Source organism: Pogona vitticeps, chromosome 4, assembly GCF_051106095.1.
Source record: "Pogona vitticeps strain Pit_001003342236 chromosome 4, PviZW2.1, whole genome shotgun sequence".
Classification (NCBI taxonomy): Eukaryota; Metazoa; Chordata; class Lepidosauria; order Squamata; family Agamidae; genus Pogona; species Pogona vitticeps.
Window position 1 is genome coordinate 118,522,588 of NC_135786.1, and position 20,346 is coordinate 118,542,933.

General features: G+C 43.6%; 2 protein-coding genes across 16 annotated transcripts in view; both read right to left on the minus strand.

Annotated features, from left to right (window-relative positions):
- The window catches only part of RASAL2 (RAS protein activator like 2), a 566,253-nt gene that overhangs the window by 127,621 nt on the left and 418,286 nt on the right, over positions 1-20,346 (minus strand). For all 15 annotated transcript variants that reach the window (XM_072998184.2, XM_078392382.1, XM_072998190.2 and 12 more), the window contains one exon: positions 596-749. In XM_072998184.2, the coding sequence (XP_072854285.1) occupies positions 596-749 (154 nt within the window). The remainder of the gene's footprint in view (positions 1-595; positions 750-20,346) is intronic.
- Positions 15,939-18,450, minus strand: LOC140706761 (uncharacterized; the record flags this gene model as incomplete). The annotated part of the gene is made up of 1 exon (XM_072998199.2): positions 15,939-18,450. A coding segment is annotated over one exon (924 nt), but the record flags the coding sequence as incomplete, so codon positions are not given.

Below are 20,346 nucleotides of genomic sequence, written 5' to 3' on the forward strand. Positions count from 1 at the left end.
GTTCGAGAACCATCAGGGCCAAAAGTGTATCATGGAATGGAGGGGGGATGATGGGCACCCTTTAAGAAGTGGCAAACAAGCCCAGAAACTGTCTAGAGATAGGAAAGGAGGAAAAAGGAGCTAGGAATGCAAGAAATTGTTCATCCTTTACTATGAATGATATAGTCGAAACATGCACATTACTATTATGATGTGGCAGGACTAATATAGTCCTTAGAGATGAACGTGTTGCCCAAAGCAACTTTAGTTAAAAACAGAAGACAGATGTATAAAGAAATCTCACCTTCTCTAGTTCACACTCTTGGCCGATCATAATAATAATGTTCAACTAGAACAACAGAGACACTGAAAATATTTCTTTCTGTTAAAGGATTGATGTTAATAGACTCAAGAACTTGAAAATTATCCCACAATCAGATAGTCCATACTATTCCCATGGTAAATGTAATGCAACTAATTTGCTCTCTTGTTTATTATGTTCATAAAAAGTGAGAGAAGTAACCAGGCTGAGTAGACTAAGCAATTCAGGTATTCCTCTTCTTTCTTTTTGGAAATAAATATACACTGTTGAGCTTCTTTTCTTTTCTTTTTTTACCTCAAAACAGAAGTCTTGTCCAAGTATACTACTATGAAGCGGCTTAACAAAGACTCTTTCTTCTCTTGCAAGGTCTAGTGTCTCCACAGCACTGCCTGGACTCAGCAAGGATTCATGAGAACGAGACTCTTTCAGCTTTGGTAAACCGCGGGACCTGGGCAGAAGCAGAAGGAAGGAGAAATAAAAATTCAAGGAAAAAAAAGGAGGTGGCTCCATAAAAGAAACTTGTTTTCTTTTTCCAAACAAACTTTTAAAGCTTCCCTCATTTCAAACACTGATCATGGAAACATGATACTCTGATAAATTCCAGAGAATATTTGGTACATCCAGCAGATTCAGGAACATAGCAATGTTTTCCTGGTTGGCATTACATAATCTTGACAACTGGCTTTATAATCCTTATGTGTGAATACACATACAGATTTTAAGCAAATGTTGCCTACCTGTTTCACAGAATCCACAAATCTGCACATACGGCATAAAATATAAGCAACTTGTCCCTAGAAATTGCACATACACAGGCATAATCTAGACACTTCAAATTGTAGAATATCCTCCCCAAATCCAGCTAGACATCATGGAAAACAACTTTAAAAGCTGCTCTGGAACACAAATATTTATTTAATATATTTAGCTTTTTATGCCTTTTGTACTGCACCCACGGGCCTCAAAGTAATACCCTTAGTATTTCCTCTGCCCCTTCAGCCTAGAAACATGACTGGTTGAAAGATATCAACTACTTCAAAGTAACTTATTAACTAAGTAGAAAATGCAATTGAGATTTCTCATAAATGGTTGGACAAATCTAGATGCTATAACGATTTTAAGGAGTAGCTGTGTTAGTTTGTTATAGCAAAAACAAAGAAGAGCTACATATACCTGGTGACATGGGCTACAAACTATAGATGTTTATACCAACTAGAATTTGCTGGTCTTTAATGTACCACAAGATTTTGTTGCTATTTCTTTATGTTATCAATGTTGTTCTTCATTATGATTATTTGTAAAGGAAAGCCATGTATTGAGGTCACAGCAGATCTAGAACCTGAATACATAGCAAAAATAAAATAAAAAAGTAAAAGGCAGGAAATACTACGGGTTTGCATTTTTCCTGTTGATCACATGATGATTTGTGTTTTCCCTGTTGATCACGTGATGCAGAGAAATGAGAATCAATCCAGAGTCCCACACCCCCAATCCTTAATTTTTCCTCTCCACCCTTTTACAAGTCGAATCCTTTTGTTTTGCTTTGTTTTAAAATGTGTGATCACTTTTGAACCGATGGCAGAAATGAAACACTGACCAATTCAAACACACATAAAATGGAGCTTTAGCAAAACACCTTCCCTTTGCTTCCTGCCTCATGAGGGAAGACCACCTCGCACGGTCGCGCGCGCGCGCGCACACACACACACACACACACACGAATACACAGAGAAGCAACACAACCCATGCTTCTCTCCACAAAGCCTTTCTCCCAAGATACTTCTCCCAAGATATTTTTTTAAAACAGCTTCTCCTGAAGAGAGTTATTGTTTGTTTGTTTGTTACAGTTTAACAAGCTCTACCTTCTGCAAGATAAGATCAGGAAACTGAGTGATTGAGGAAGGAATCACTCATCTCATTTCCTCTTGAGGCATTTCTTACGAACCACACCACCTACAGTATATCACAGAAGTGTGTACACCCCCTCACATTTCATAAATATTTTAGTATATATTTTCATGTGACAACACTGAACAAATTAACATTTGCCTACAATGTAAAGCAGTGAGTATACAGCTTGTATAACACTGTAAATGTGCTGTCCCCTCAAACGCAACACACAGCCATTAATGTCTAAACCACTGGCAACAAAAGTGAGTACACCCCTAAGTGACAATGTCCAAATTGGCACACAGTGTCAATATTTTGTGTGGCCACCATTATTTTCCAGCACTGCCTTAACCCTCTTGGGCATAGAGTTCACCAGAGCTTCACAGGTTGTCACTGGAGTCCTCTTCCACTCCTCCATGACGACATCACAGGTTTATGTTAGATACCTTGCGCACCTCAAACCTTCCATTTCAGGATGCCCCACAGATGCTCAATAGGGTTTAGGTCTGGAGACATGCTTGGCCAGTCCGTCAACTTTACCCTCAGCTTCTTTAGCAAGGCAGTGGTTACTTTGGAGTTGTTTTTGGGGTCATTATCATGTTGGAATACTGCCCTACGACCCCGTCTGTGAAGGGAGGGGATCATGCTCTGCTTCAGTATGTGACAGTAAATGTTGGCATTCATGGTCTCCTCAATGAACTGTAGCTCCCCATGACACTCCCACCACCATGCTTGACTGTAGGCACAACACATTTCTCTTTGTACTCCTCACCCGGTTGCTACCATACACACTTGACACCATCTGAACCAAATAAGTTTATCTTGGTCTTACAGGACATGGTTCCAGAAATCCATTTCCTTAGTCTGCTTGTCTGCAGCAAGCTGTATGCAGGCTTTCTTGTGCATCATCTTTAGAAGAGGTTTTCTTCTAGGACGACAGCCCTGGAGACCAATTTGATGCAGTGTGCAGTGTACAGTCTGAGCACTGACAGGCTGACCCCTCAACTCTTCAACCTCTGCAGCAATGCTGGCAGCACTCATACATTTATTTACCAAAGACCAACCACTGGATATGACACTGATTACGGGCACTCAGTTTCTTTGGTCGACTATGGCGAGGCCTGTTCTGAGTGGAACCTATCCTGTTAAACCGCCGTATGGTCTTGGCCACCGTGCTGCAGCTCTGTTTCAGGGTTTTGGCAATTTTCTTATAACCTAGGCCGTCTTTATGTAGAGCAATAATTGGTTTTTCCAGATCCTCAGATAGTTAATTACCATGAGGTGCCATGTGGAACCCAGTGACCAGTCTGAGAGAGTGAGAGTGATAGTACCTGCTCCCCCTTCATACCTGACACTTATGACACTATCAGGTCTCATGACACCAAGGAGGAAAAATGGTTTTTTGGTTGTTTAGTCATTAAGTCGTGTCTGACTCTTCATGACCCCATGGACCAGAGCACATCAGGCCCTCCTGTCTTCCACTGCCCTCTGGGAGTTTGGTCAAATTCATGTTGGTAGCTTCGATGACACGGTCCAACCATCTTGTCCTCTGTCATCCCCTTCTCCTCTTGCCTTCAGCTTTTTCCAACATCAGGGTCTTTTCCAGGGAGTCTTCTCTTCTCATGAGATGGCCAAAATATTGGCACCTCAGCTTCAGGATCTGTCCTTCCACTGAGCACTCAGGGTTGATTTCCTTCAAAATGGATAGGTTTGATCTCTTTGCAGTCCAAGGGACTCTCAAGAGTCTCCTCCACAGCTACTTGGGCCCAATTTGGACATTGTCACTTAGAGATGGTTGGACAGTGTCACTGAATTTGACCAAACTCCAGGAGGCAGTGGAAGACAGGAGGGCCTGGTGTGCTCTGGTCCATGGGGTCACGACGAGTCGGACACAACTAAACAACGACGAATAGAAGTATAGTTTCCAAATCCCATGAGGTGCTAATACCCCTCTATTCAGCAGTGGTTAGGCCTTACCTTGAATCTTGTGTCCAGTTCTGGACACCACACTTCAAGAAGGATGCTAACAAATTGAAATAAGTTCACAGGAGGGCGACAAGGATGATCAAGGGGCTGGAAACCAAGCTTTATGAGGAAAGGCAGAAAGACATGGCTATGTTTAGTCTTGAGAAAAGAAGACTGAGAGGTGATACAATAGCACTTTTCATTTGAAAGGCTGCCATACAGAGGAGGGGTAGGATTTGTTTGTTTTCGATCATCCCGGAATGCAGGACACGCCACGATGGGCTCAAGTTAAAGGAAGCCAGATTTTGGTTGAATATCAGGAGAAACTTCCTAACTATTAGAGGAGTATGACAGTGGAACCAGTTACCTCGGTAGTTGGTGAGTGCTCCAAGACTGGAGGCATTCAAGAAAAACTTAGATAATAACTTGGCAGATATGCTTTGATTGTATTCCTGCACTGAGCTCGGAGGGGGGGTTTGGACTTGATGGCCTTGTAGGCCCCTTCCAACTTCACCTTTCTGTGATTCTATAATTCTGTGGCCCCAAACTGCTTCATCACTACAAAAGGGATCCTAAGGGAGCCTCAGGACCGCTGAGGGGGAGGAATCAGAAATTTTCAATATCTGAAAAAACACAATAGGTGATGACCTCAAGAAGCTTAAACAGTGTAACTTTTAGCAACAGGATTTCAGCCAGTGTGGATAATAGAATAAACACATGTGAAAAAGAAAATACAGACAACCTTGAAAGTTTGAGGTTGAACTGACTATTCTGTTAAACATGTTACGGAAAAATACAAAAAGATCAAATGAAAATTTGAATTTATTGAATTATCTGAAGGTCTTTGAATTCATCTTCTTTCTTTGCTGGACTTCTTCCAAGTTTACTACAGATATTAACCTTGTAGTCACCATGACCTTAGTTGCTCTGGAATTTTAAACTAAACATGATAGTTTGAAGAGTTGGACACGACTTAACGACTAAACAACAACAATGCAATAAGAAATGTAAAAAAGTCATTGGTCCAGTATAAATGGTGTTCAATAACATTTGGAAAGCCACAAATTTCCCATTTCTGGAGTAGGCTGTTGTGGGCCAGGTAACTTCCTATGATGACAATGTCTTTCCACATAGAGTGCTTTAAACATATTCAGAAACAAAATCTGCAGAAGTCCCAACAATCTAATTTTATCCTCTGCACATCTCTGGAAAAATAGAGGTAAAACTACCCCCTTTATAATGCTCTCATGTGGATATTCAGAGAGCTCTATAATACTACAAAAGCTTAAAGGACAGAACTGAGTACCTGGATGGGTACTTTTGTTGTTTAGTCATTACGTCGTGTCTGACTCTTCATGTCCCCATGGACCAGAGCACGCCAGGCCATCCTGTCTTCCACTGCCTTCCGAAGTTTGGTCAAATTCATGTTGGTAGCTTCAATGACACTGTCCATCCATCTCGTCCTCTGTTGTGCCCTTCTCCTCTTGCCTTCACACTTTCCCAACATCAGGGTCTTTTCCAGGGAGTCTTCTCTTCTCATGAGACGGCCAAGGTATTGGAGCCTCAGCTTCAGGATCTGTCCTTCCAGTGAGCACTCAGGGTTGATTTCCTTCAGAATGGATATGTTTGTTCTACTTGCATTCCAGGGGACTCTTAAGAGTATCCTCCAGCACCACAATTCAAAACCATCAGTTCTTCAGCAGTCAGCCTTCTTTGTGGTCCAGCTCTCACTTCCATACATCACTACTGGAAAAACCAGAACTTGGACTATGCGGACCTTTGTCGGCAAGGTGATGTCTCTGTTTTTTAAGATGCTGTCTAGGTATGTTACTGCTTTCCTCCCAAGAAGCAGGAGTCTTTTAATTTTGTGGCTGCTGTCACCATTTGTAGTGATCATGGAGCCCAAGAAGGTAAAATCTGTCACTGCCTCCATATCTTCCGCTTCTATTTGGCAGGAGGTGATGGGGGCAGTGGCCATGATCTTAGGGGTTTTTTTTATGTTGAGCTTCAGACCATTTTTGGAACTCTCCTCTTTCACCCTCATTAAGAGGTTCTTTAAGTCCTCCTCACTTTCTGCCATCAGAGTGGTATCATCTGCATACCTGAGGTTGTTGATATTTCTTCCAGCAATCTTAATTCTGGCTTAGGATTCATCCAGTCCAATCTTTCACATGATGTATTCTGCATATAAGTTAAATAAGCAGGGAGACAATGTACATTGTTGTCGTACTCCTTTCCCAGTTTTGAACCAATAAGTTGTTCCATATCCAGTTCTAACTATTGCTTCCTGTCCCACATATAGATTTCTGAGGAGGATGGGTACTAGGCAACTACATGTAAGCTACTCTGGTTTTTAAGTGGAGGACATTAACATGCTTGTAGCAAAACAGGATGGGAATGATTTTGAAAAAATTACGGAGTGATTTTTCTTTATCTTCTAGTTAACTACATGATGTTATTGCAATTGTAATAAAAAGGTAGAATATAAAAGATATTATTGAACTAAAAAGAAGTTAAGGCTGGTTTGCATAAAAATTAGAGTTTTTTGGATGCCAGAAGCTTCCTTATTTCTGATTATTTTCAGTCCATCAAGCCTAAATTCCACACGTGATAACATTTAATGATCCTGTTACTGCATGGATTAAAAAAGTGACACAACTATATTTCAATTCAAGAAAAAAAGTGTCCTCCTTCTGGACACTGGACACAATAACAATATTTAAAAAGAATAAGTATCATTTATTGATCATTTTTCCGTTTAACTGGAGCTTAAAATTTTTTCCTGGGATTAATTATCTGGCTTTGGAAGTAGTTTTATAACTGCTAGTTTTGTTTTTTCAAACACACAGTGTCTTAATGAAAGCTATGTTACCATGGGTTCAGATCCTTTACATTATTTCAATCAATTTTAAATTTATATTAACAGAAAGTAGGGAAACTTTTGCAGCCATTTTCCCTGCTTCGTACCTTGGTTTCCACTATTTTGTCATATTTATACCTCTGTACAGAAATTCCTGTTTCTTAATTTCAGATAAGAGCTACCTGCTTATGGTTGTCATGGGTTTTTCGGGCTCTTTGGCCATGTTCTGAAGGTTGTTCCTCCTAACGTTTCGCCAGTCTCTGTGGCCGGCATCTGCTGTCCTGCTTAATTTTTGAATATCAGAAAGGAAGAGGAGTAGAAGAAGCAGATGAAAAAGGCAGCAGCTCCATAACCGTTCACCTCAGGCTGTTAAGTATTACTGGTCAAGTCCCATTTAAGAGAAACCCTGAAGCAGTAAGAAGTGTTTGTTTTCCTCTTGCTGGGAATAAACAATGCTGCTTTTGATACCCTTATAGAGAAAAAGAGAAAAATTGCTGACATTTCAATTTACTCCACACACAGTACAAAGGTTGTGGAAGAGCCCTGAGATGCCTCTGCATGGGGTGGGGGAAGGCAGAGGAACATTGAAAAAAATCAATTTTATAGATTGTCTGACTACAATTTTTATAGGTGAAAACAAAATAAAAATAAAGAGTGAAAAAAAAGAAAAACATGGTGGCACTTTAAAGATTAACTTACATTTTTTCAATGTGTAATGACTACAATCTGTTTCATTCAAATAATGGCCAGTACCAATGCAAACCTAAATCTTTATACAGTATATACATATTTCATCCCATGTAATTAAGCAAAGTCTATCTAAAACACTGTTTCAAACAGAACAGGACAGAACAAAAGCACCTCCCTACATTGGGATTCTATAACCTAAGCATTGTAAACGTTCTGAACAACCTCCAGGATCCCTCCGAAGCAGCAAACAATGGCAACCAAAGGTCTATAACACACGTGGCTTTCAATCACTATCTTATTCCAGAGGGAGATATTGGGGAATACTGTAGATACATTACTATTAAGCACATTTTTCTGTAACTCTGTTTGTAACACCAGTTCCCCCCACAGAAAATAACTTATTCTGAAAAATCCAGCACACCTACATGAAACAATTGTACAGCCACCTGATTGTGCAGCCCCAAATCATAGCGGTGCCATGTATCCTGGTAGCCCTACACCACCACCACCTCCTCGGCTACATTGCAGACGAGGGGGTGGTCCTTAGTCGAAACGCAGCAGTGAGCACATCAGGAGTAGAAAAGCTGCCCTTCATTCTGTCCTCAGGTTTCATAGCTCAGCCTCCAAGAAGAGCCAGGGGCAAGCCAGCAGGAAAAACTATGGCTACACAGGCTAAAGCATCACCTCCTTTTCTTCATCTTTCACACACTGTTTCCTGCTCCTCAGGTGACACAAACTCCTCCTGGTATGTGCCCAACTCACTTAGCCCTGTGCATGTTGCCATGGCACTGCATCTATAAGGAGATTAGAGGTGGAAGACAGCAGGGAGAAGCAGCAGCCGGCAGAGCTCAGGGAGTGCTCTCTGCAAACACAGCAAATGTGACCTTTCAGAAGAGAGGGGTGGGTCCCTGCCCTTCCCTTCAGCAACCTAACCAAACACCAGATCTGAGTGACAGCCAGAGCCAGAGGATTGGTGTCAAGCCTTGAGTGATCTGGTGGGATGGAGCCAAAGAACGGCAGATCAGAAGAGCCATATTTATATTGCCTTACAAATTACCATACGTGGGTTGGACATTTACTGTATGCCACCATGCAGGCTGAACTCTGCAACAATATCTGTGCTCATGACCTGGGGTTCAATCCCAGCTAGCCGGCTCAAGGTTGACTCAGCCTTCTATCCTTTCAAGGTCAATAAAATGAGTACCCAGTTCACTGGGGGGGGGGCAATGTGTAGCCTGCATAATTAACTTGTAAACCACCCAGAGAGTGCTTGAAGCACTATGGGGCAGTATATAAGCAGCACACTTTGTTTTTTGCTTTGCTTTGCTTATGCAGACATCACTCATTACAACATGATTTCTAAGGTGTTGGATCCACTAGACTGCACATGTAATGAATCATATTGTAAACTTAAACTTCTTCACCCACCAGATATGAACTCATTACATCATTTACATATGAGAGGTTTATAAATTCTAAAGATTTCAAAGTGTCATCTAAAGATTTCAAAGTGTTACACAACAATCAAAAGATAGATAATACAAAAAACATAAAGCCAATATACAATAGATATATTATACCTACAAGGGAAATAAAGGTTTACAAAAATAAGTGTGTCTTCAGCAATGGGAATTATTGTAACATGTCTGATGAAGAGACTAGTAGTCCACACAGTGGCTGCCCTGCTCTCAGAAGCATGTAGCACCACCACTAGGTAGATTTTTATAGATTATCTCAAGAACCAAATCAGTCTACAAGGAGAAAAGTGAACACTTGGGCTTGTTTCACAATGAATAGCATCTAATCAGCAACCACCATACAGGTTTGTCTCCATACTTAGCACACCCAAGTAGCAATTTACACCAGAGGGCAGGGGGACATGTGGCAGGATGTATAGGTTTTTTTGTGGCAGAAAAATAGCCCAGCATATTTATCAGAAGCTCCCACAATATGGACCTTTTGCATATTGTAGTGCAGAATGCCACTGTAAAAAAATGGCACTTCTTACATAATTAAGTGGTACCTTAATGCAGGGCAAAGGGACATGGTGGCGCTGTGGGCTAAACCGCAGAAGCCTCTGTACTGCAAGGTCAGAAGACCAGCAGTCGTAAGATCGAATCCACACAACTAAGTGAGCTCCCGTTGCTTTGTCCCAGCTCCTTGCCAACCTAGCAGTTCGAAAGCATGCAAATGTGAGTAGATAAATAGGTACCACCTTGGTGGGAAGGTAAAACAGTGTTCCCTAGTCACGCTGGCCACAGAAACTGTCTTTGGACAAGCGCTGGCTCTACGGCTTCAAAACGGGATGAGCAGTGCCCCCTAGCGTCGGACACGACTGGACTAAAAATGTCAAGGGGAACCTTTACTTTTACCTAATACAGGGCAGTATCTGAAGAAGAAATGTGAGTAGATCAATAGGGACCACCTCGGTGGGAAGGTAACAGCGTTCCGTGTCTAAGTCGCACTGGCCATGTGACCACGGAAGATTGTCTTCGGACAAAACGCTGGCTCTATGGCTTGGAAACGAGGATGAGCACTGCCCCCTAGAGTCGAACACGACTGGACAAAAAATTGTCAAGGGGAACCTTTACCTTTTTTATCTGAAGAAGGATTCAATTCTGCCATGCTTTCCTTTCAGTCTGAAGTAGTAAATACTTTATATTTGCTCGAATTATTGTTGTATTTAATGGTTAATTTAACTTTATGCCTTTCTGTCACGTTCTAGGAATACCTTTTCCAGTGAGGAGAGCCAAAACATATGGTTCACTATGGCAAAATGATGATTTCAGGTTGAAAAGCAGGGGAAAAAATTAAATCCAGTGGAGTCTGACAGACATGTCAAGTGCTTGTGAAGAGAACAAGCTTGGCAAGACCATAGGAACAAAGGAAAGGTTTGCAGGACCAGTGGAACAGAAACAGTGCCCATCCAGGAGAATGCCAAAATACACCCATACATAGTTTGTTGCACAAACTAGGAATTCACCAGAACGGAAATCTGACCATGAAAAAATGGAGTGGGTAGGAGACACTGCTGGGTAGATATAAGGGGCCCATTCCTTCAGTGGCTAAATTCCATCTCAGCATATCCTCAGTTTCAATGCCTGTTTCTGTTGTGTGTATTAATCCCATTGTGTAGTCTCATCTATATAATATATTCACCATAATATGTCTTCTTGCAAACATGTGAATGCTGCTCCTCCACCAAGGGTGGCACCAGCCAAGATGTCATCAGCAAGAGTTGCCATAAAATACAAGCTGTCTGGACTGCTTGAACTAGATTTCAGTCTGTGATGGTGGCTGACTGAAAAAGGTGACAGCTCTCCCACAACTTCTTTCCTTAGTTACTAAAGTCTCTTAGCAAGGACCCTCTCCAATAATCCTGAACATACTGTATGCATATTCCACATCCCTGATGGCACACAGGACTGAATCCAGCTCCTCCTAGGCTTTGTTCTACTCCTCATCAATTGAGCCCAATGAGACCCAGTGTCTACCCCCTTGCCCAGGTGTGCTGCATCACCTCCCTCTTCCTTGCCTCCGCCTGTCAAGCTCTCTTTCCATGTCTATGCCCTCCTGGGGCCCAGGAGCTGCAATCACCTCTAGCCCTTCCCAAGGGCAGCAGGATGTGTGTGAGAGCAGGTGGCTTGCCAGGGGTGCTCATGGCAATGCTCCTCACAAAACCTCTCACTCATAACCATACACAGATCCAAGGCCACAAATGTACTGAACAGGCTCAACAATACAGAGGCCATTTATTGTGACATCTATTCATCAACAAACAACTGAAGTTCATAAAGTAATGGATATGTGAATGCCTTTCTTTAAAAATATTAAATCAATCATACCACTAAACAGAATTCTCATCTGCCATTTTGCCTGCAATTAAGAAGAACAACCCCTCTGGCTTTAAGATAATAACTCAAAGCCAGTCTGCTTATTTCCTAATGGCCAGCTATAATGATAGATTAGAAGAGCCTTCCTTATATTAGAGGGGAAGGTATCAGAAAAATGAGTGGTGGTTAGTATCTCTGCAAAGAACGCAGTGAATCACAGGGAAGGAGGATTACCATAAACAGGAAGATCATGGACTCATAGAGTGACAAAGAGGCTATTGGATGTACAGTATGTGTTAAAATGTTTGCACAAATGTGGGTTCTTCTCAACAGCCCAATTAACAATCAAAATCCCTATTTCAGTTAAACATAGCCTGGATGATTAACCTTTTCTCTCCTACCCATTGTACAGCAGAAGGGAGCCTACAACTATCTACCAGCTACTAACAATATGGTGCATCAAGCTGGTCGCACAGAGAAAATGTAAACATGTTTCAAACCACGAAACCACTTTTTTGTCCCACCCTGACTTTTACCCATATGCCGCATTCTCTTTATTACGTATCTGCATTATTAAGGATCTGAATTTATTTGAAGTATACCATTTAGATCTGACTGATGCAACTTTCTAAGGATATATTCCCACATTCCATGCTCTTACACTGTGATACTCACAAGACACATTATTAATCCAAGAGTACCCCTCCTCCAACACTCAAGCTAGATGTAGGATCCATTATCAGTCCATAGGAGCAATAGAGAGGTTACTTACCTGTAACCATGGTTCTTCAAGTGGTCATTCTGTGAATTCACACACAAAAGGGTTAACCAAGCGCCAGCGTCGGTCCTCTCAGAACATTCTCGAGCTGCAGGAGAAATGTAACAATTGTAAGGCTGCCTATACTGCGCATGCTCCGCCCACCCGAGCCTTAGTTCCATTTATCCGCCACTGGTACCTGAGCATGAGGTAAACAACAACAGTGACAGATAGAGGGGAGGCTGGGTGGGAGTGTGTGAATTCACAGAATGACCACTTGAAGAACCATGGTTACAGGTAAGTAACCTCTCTTTCTTCATCGTGGTCTTCTGTGAATACACACACAAAAGGGTGACTAGCAAGCTTACTCACCGGACGGTGGGATGTCACTGCAGGACAGAAGTGAGCACTGCTCTGCCAAAACTTGTCTCCCGTTTGGCTCTGAGGTCAAGTCTGTAATGGGTGATAAACGTTGATACATTTGACCATGTGGCAGCTCTGCAAATCTCTGGAACATCAACGCCACGTATTAGGGCCGTGGAGGATGCAACAGCCCTGGTAGAGTGGGCACGCAACTCTGCAGGTGGATCCTTATGCTGCAGTTCGTAAGCTAGCGAAATGGTGGAGACGATCCATCTAGATAGGGTGGATTTTGCTGTTGGTGAACCCTTCTTGTGACCAGCAAAACATATGAAAAGCCTGCTGGTGGTCCTTATGTCTTTGGTTCGGGAGACGTAGAAGGCAAGAGCCCTCCTGACATCCAGGCGATGGAGCATGCGCTCAGTGTCAGAAGTAGGTTCCGGGAATAAAGTAGGTAATGAAAGTGGTTGGTTAAGAAGAAAGTCCGAGGCAACTTTGGGAAGGAAAGAAACATCTGGGTACAATTGAACCTTATCCCTGAAAAACTGTGAAAAGGGCTGATCAGAACGCAGCGCAGCCAGTTCGCTAACTCGTCTTGCTGAAGTAACAGCTACCAGAAACAATGTTTTAAAAGACAACAATTTAAGATCACACGTCGCCATAGGCTCAAAGGGAGGACGGGTAAGAGCACGGAGAACTAACTGAAGTGACCACTGGGGCACTGGCGGTTTCACTGAAAGTCTCAGGTTAGAGAACCCCTTGAGAAAGGACTTAACCATGGGATGAGAGAATAACCGTGCCGAAGTAGAATCCTTAGGTTGAAAAGACACTATGGCAGCCAAATAAACCTTGATAGTAGATAAAGATAACTGGCAATCAAACAGATAACGTAAGAACAACAGCAACATTGAGAGAGATACTGGAGATAAAACGAGTCTCCTCTGATTCGTAAACTTGAGGAAGCCTTTCCACTTGTGAAGGTATAGTCTGGTAGTGGACGGCTTCTTAGCTTGATCTAATATTTCCTTGATGTAGGGCCAATCCTCCACGCGGTCAGCTGTAGTGTCTCGACGTCCGGATGGAGAATCGACCCTGCATCTTGGGTCAGGAGGTTTGGGAGTACTGGTAATCTCATGAAGGTTGTGGACATGGTGTGCAGTGTCGGGAACCACACTTGTCGAGGCCAATAAGGCGCCACGAGGATCGCTTCTGCCCGTGACTGCCGAAGTTTGATTAGAGTCCTCTGTATCAACGGGAAGGGAGGGAAGGCATACAGTAGGCCCCTGTCCCACCGAATCATGAAAGCATCTCCTAGAGAATTTACACCGACACCAGCCCTTGACGCACAGACGACACACTTGGTGTTATGCTGTGAGGCAAAAAGGTCGACAACAGGGTGGCCCCAAAGACGACAAATCTCCTGGAACACTAGAGGGTCCAGCTGCCACTCGTGTGTTTGATGTGGGAGGCGACTGAGATGGTCTGCCAGTGCATTCTCTGTCGTCGATACACGTATAGCCACAGGGAATATGTGATGAATGTAACACCATTCCCAACGGTGTATGGTGAGGTAGAGCAGTGACTGGGAGCGAGTCCCCCCCGTTTGTTGACGTAATGCATGGTCGTGGTGTTGTCTGTTACCAGTTGGACACCATGACCCTGCACCATGGGGAGAAACGCTCTGAGCGCCTTGATCACCGCTAACATTTCCAGGTGGTTGATATGAAGATGAAGTTCTGTGGGAAGCCAGAGGCCGTGGATTCTGTGTCGACCTGAATGCGCTCCCCAGCCTGTGGGGCTGGCATCTGTCGTCACCTGTATCATCAACTGTAGCGGTTTGAACGGCCTGCCAATATGAAGATGAGGGGGGTAAGTCCACCACTGCAATTGCGTGGACAGTTCCGGAGTCACCCGAAGACGTTTGCATTGATCGTCCATGGTTGGGTCGAATAACGTAAGAAGCCACGTCTGGAGGGAGTGTAGCTTGAGCCGAGCATGAGCTACCGTGGACGTGGTGGAAGCCATGAGGCCTAGGAGATGTTGTGCATGCCTCGCTGTTACACGTGCTCCTGGAGTGAACTTTCTTATGACCTTGCGAAGCTTTTGAATTCTTTCCTTGGTTAGAAAGACCCTTGCCTTGTTGGCGTCTAGGCAAGCACCTATGTAGTTTACTGTCCTCGACGGTGAGAGATGAGACTTGTTTAAGTTGATGGTAAGGCCGAGGCGCGGAAGTAGACTTAGTACAAATTGAGTGTGTCTTAGAGCTTGTTTCTTGGATTTGGAGACAAGAAGCCAATCGTCTATATAAGGGTAGATGTGAATACCCTTGAGTCTCAGATATGCCGCTACAGGAGCCATCACCTTCGTGAAGGTCCTGGGAGCTGTGGAAAGTCCGAATGGTAATAATAATAATAATAATAATAATAATAATAATAATAATAATAATAATAATAATAATAATAATAATAATAATAATAATAATAATAATAATAATAATAATATAATTTATTGTCATTGTAAGTATATACACAGTATACCATACAACGAAATTCACAGACACCCAGAGACCAGACACATGCACACACATAAAATTCCCCAAACACTCCCCACCCACTAGAAGTCCCCCACTAAAAATACAAACATCTACACCTCAGGCCAAGTAACACAGTCCAACTAATTATTCACTACTGGTGGTCTTTAAGCTCATTATTAATTGCAATTATAGCTCTAGGATAAAAACTATTTAGAAAACGTGTGGTCCGAGTCTTAATTGTTCTATATCTTCTGCAAGACGGTAACAGTTCAAAAAAGTTATAAGCAGGATGGGAAGAGTCTCTCAGGATGCTGTGTGACTTCCTCAGACAGCGGGATGTGAAGATGTCATCCAGGGTTGGTAGCTGGAGCCCGATGATATTCTGGGCAATTTTAATGGTTCTCTGTAGAGCTTTTTTGTCCGCTACAGAGCTATTCCCAAACCATGCCAGAATGCCATAAGTTAGGACACTCTCAATGGTGCTACGGTAGTAGGACAGAAGTAAATGCTGTGATAAATTTAACTTCCCGAGCATTCTCAGGAAATACAGCCTCTTCTGTGCCTTCTTTATTAGCATGTTGGCATTTATAGTCCATGAGAGGTCCTCTGAGATGTAAGTACCCAGAAATTTAAAACTACCAACTCTCTCCACTTCCTCATCGTTTATGTACAGTGGTAAATGTACATTTCTCTTCCTCCTAAAATCAATTATGAGTTCTTTAGTTTTTTTGATGTTAAGTGTGAGATGATTTTCTTTACACCATAGTATCAATCTTTGTACTTCCTTTCTATAAGCAGACTCATTGTTCTTATTTGTGAGTCCCACCACTGTCGTATCATCCGCAAATTTAATAATTGCATTGGTGTTATATAGTGGGGTGCAATCATGTGCGTACAGGGAATAGAGGAAGGGACTTAGCACGCAGCCCTGGGGAGCTCCTGTACTTAGTACCAGGGTAGAAGAATGGTGGGATCCCATCCTTACTGACTGTGGCCTATCTGTCAGAAAATCCTTTATCCACATGCAGATCTCCTGAGGTAATCCCAGGTTGATCATTTTTAAAAACAACCTATAAGGCCAGAAACTGGTGAATAGTCCCTTGAAAGAGAAATCGGAGGTATTTTCGATGTAGTGGGTGGATAGTGACGTGAAAATATGCGTCCTTCAAGTCTATGACTGTGAACCAATTGTTTTTGTTTAACAGGTGAACAATGGAGTCTAGGGTCACCATGCGGAATCGACGAGGACGAAGGTAAGTGTTTAGAATCCTCAGATCTAGAATAGGCCTTATGCCTCCATCCTTTTTTGACACGGTGAAATATCTTGAGTAGAAACCGTTCTTTAAATCTGCTAAAGGAACGGTTTGGATGGCAGCCTTTTGTAGAAGTGAGAGAATTTCTTCCTCTAGGGCTGCGTTGTAGTGTGTATGACTTACATACCCTAAAGGAGGTAACTCTATAAACTCCAGACGGTAGCCGTGTTCGATGATGTTTAAAAACCAAGTGTCGGTTGTAATGGCGCACCAGTTTGAAAGATAGGGGTATAGCCTCGTGTGATTTTTGAATAGACTGTGATCTAGAGGCTAGTCAATGATTACGTTTTGCTTTTTTTGCAGGAGGTTTGTAAGACTGTCTGCGTTGAGGTTGCTGAGATTTGTAGGTGGATGCGGAGGAAGAAGGTTGAGAAGACCTTTGAGGAGGTAAGTTAGCATAAGGTTTAAATTGTTGCGATGACTGCTGGTACTGTGCATAGGACCTTCGCCACTGGAACTTATGGTAGCGAGGTTGAGTCTATATAAAATATGACTTGGCTGTCTTCTTAGCTTTATGTAGTTCCTCCAAGTGAGAATCTGTCTTTTCATTGAAAAGGCCAGCGACATTAAAGGAAAGACTCTCTACCTTATTTTTCACATCCTCCAAAATGTTAGCGGCCCTTAGCCAAGCATGTCGACGCAATGTTACTGCAGACATGAGCACCCTTGCCGCAGCCTCAGCCGCGTGTCTAGTCGCTAACCTCTGGTGCCTAGACACTGTCTGAGCTTCTTCACAGAACTTGAGGAAACTCTGCCGGAATTCCTCTGGAATTAGTTTGAGTCCAGGCAACATTTTAAGCCAAAGCTGTTTTTGGTAAGCTCCTAGGGCAGTTTGGTAATTGATGACTTTGAGTAAGAAGGCGACCAGAGAATAAATCTTCCTTCCTATGATTTCCAGTTTCTTTCCTTCTTTATTAGTAGGGGTTACATGTGATTTACCCGTGGGCTTGGTACAGCTTGTTTCCACAATCAAAGAATTTGGAATTGGATGTTTGAGAAGAAACTTTGGACCCTGTAGAAGTTTTCAGTACGGTGAGGCAGTGTACTCTTTAATTATATTCATAATAACTGGAACAAAAGTCAAACTAGGTGGAGGGGACTTTTCTTTTATGTCCCCGAAAATGAGGTTTTCCGTAGGAGGTGTAGGTTGGTCAATCTCTAGTTTGAGAGCATGTGCTGGGCGGGTCAACATCTGGGAATATGACGAAAAGTCCTCTGAAGGTGAAGAAGCATTAGCATCCCCAATGTCACACCCAACTACTTCACCTTCAGGCAAGGTCCCCTGGGCTGGTTGCGGTGGTAGCTCTTGATCTGAGTCAGAAGAAAGCACCGAGGATACTTCATCGGGGTCGGATGAGAACACATCCCTCTTGGAGCGTCGAGGCTGCTTGTCGACCCCGACAGCGTGGCTCGACGTCGAAGGTTGTACCGTAGGGATAGCCACAGTAGGTGGAGTCGGAGGTGGAACAGGCTCTGGCAATTGTGGTTGTGGCTGGGGCGCCTTGTGCCCCTTGGAACCTCCCTCTCGATGTCGACGTCGAAGACGAATCTCGGGAGAACTAGACGAAGAAGAGGAGATGTATATGTACTTGGTCTTCTTATGCCTCTTTCGTCGTCGATCGGTGGACGTCGATGAAGACGTCGATGAGGTGGACCGATGTCGACGTCGACGATGACGACGCCTATGGGAGGAGTCTGAGTCTGTCGAGGGGCTTCGTTGACGTCGACGCTTCTCACGGCGTCGATTGGAAGGGCTATGCTTCCTCTTCGAAGGGCGTTTCTTTTCGGGTGATTTCGACCTCGAAGATGACGATGAGGTCGAAGGAGCCGGCGATCCCCGCCCTTCAGAGGATGGGCTATGTGGGGCAGACGTCAAACCCGCCGTGACGCTGGCGAGTTGACTTGGCGTCGGAGAGGGTGCTCCGCGCAGTAGACATGGCTCCGCTTGTCAAGGAGGCAGAGAGGTTGCTGTCTCCGACAAGAACTCTCGATCTCGAGAGGAGTCTTCCAATATAGGGAACGGCAAAGACTGCAAAATTGGTGGGAGATTAGCAGTCACATCTTTAGCCGCCTCAGTGGGTTTTGCTTTGTTTTTTGCAGGTTTCAGTGAGGCAACCGACTTTGTCTTGGCAGAAGGCTTCTTACCAGCAACTGATTTTTTTTGAAAGAGTCGGTTTTGATGGGCCAGGCTGAGCAGCAACCAGCGCATCAGACTGAAGAGAAGTAGACGGTGAGGACATCTCTGTGTGTTTTGGTTTAGTGGCCGCAAGGGTTGATACCCAAAGATGGAACCTGAGGCATTGCTGTCGTGCTTTAAGAGCCGCTTTGGTGAAAGTTTTGCAGTGGCGGCAAGACTTAGTCTGGTGAGATTCACCCAGACAGAAAAGGCAGCGATCGTGGGGATCCTGGTGGGGAATCTTCCTATCGCAGTCCACACAGCGACTAAAGGGCCCAGAAGGCATAAGCCGGCCATTAGTAGTAGTCGGAGAAAAAGGCAGGGAAAAACCGAGGTAGCCTAGTTTGAGGGAAGCGCAAATCGGATGGTCTACAAACAGTCCGTGTAAAAGGGCAGGCGAAGGGAAACGTGATCCATGGCCAGTCCGAGTCAAAAATACCGAAAAAGTTGAATAATAATGATGAAAAAATAGAGAGCTCGAAGCGAGAGGTCCGTACCGCAACACGGAAAAATGGAACTAAGGCTCGGGTGGGTGGAGCATGCGCAGTATAGGCAGCCTTACAATTGTTACATTTCTCCTACAGCTCGAGAATGTTCCGAGAGGACTGACACTGGCGCTTGGTTAACCCTTTTGTGTGTGTATTCACAGAAGACCACGATGAAGAAACTGTAGTTTGCAAGGGGAAATTGCTAATGGCCATTATGGTGGTGGTGAAAGGATGGGGTCATTCCTGTCTCCTTCCTTCACCATGCTAGCTATACACACAGCTGGGGAAAACTGCCTCAGGAAAATAAGCCAAGGCAAAGGCCATCAAGCACTTTGCAACTGAGCACCTACATAGTGCTGGCTGTGGAAAACTCACCTCACTGTCACTGAAACATGAAGGGAGAAATGTGTCTCCCTCAACATTATCTGGTGACTACAGGTCCCAGCTAGCTGCTAATCCTACCAGTGTTGCAGGCTTTTCCTTGAGAATAGGGTATTTTAGCCTTGCACACAGTGTATTTTATTTTTATTATTTTTATTTATTAAATTTATACCCCACCCATCTTGATCGAAGTCTACTCTGGGCAGCTAACAATAAGAGATAAAATAAAAACAATATATAGTGGTGCCTCGCTTGACAAGATAATCTGTCCCAGTGAAATCGCTGTAGAGCGAAATCCTTGTCAAGCGAAATAAAAAAGCCAATTGAAATGCATTGTAAACCGGTTCAATGTGTTCCAATGGGCTAAATGCCTCAGCGTCCAGCGAAGATCCTCCATAGGGTGGCCATTTTCTGCTCCCTGTGCATCGAAAAATCCATCCTAAAGCACGGGGGGAGCCATTTTACACAGCGGCCAGCCATTTTGAAACCCGACGATCAGCTGTTTTGATCGTCGTAATGCGAAGAATCGGTTCCTGAAGCAGGGAACTGATCATCAGGAAGCGAAAAAAGCCCTTTGAAACATCATTTTGTGATCGCAAAAGCCCCACAATTGAGACTCCACAGGGCCGAAACACACTCCCCAAGCTGTACTCTCTGAGGACATTCTTCCAAGAAGGATCGGAGCCACGCAAGCACCAGACCACTGATTCCCAACTCGAAGAGCCTCCCCAGGAGGATACCATGGTCAACTGTATTGAAGGCAGCTGAGATATTGAGGGGGACCAACAAAGACATTTTG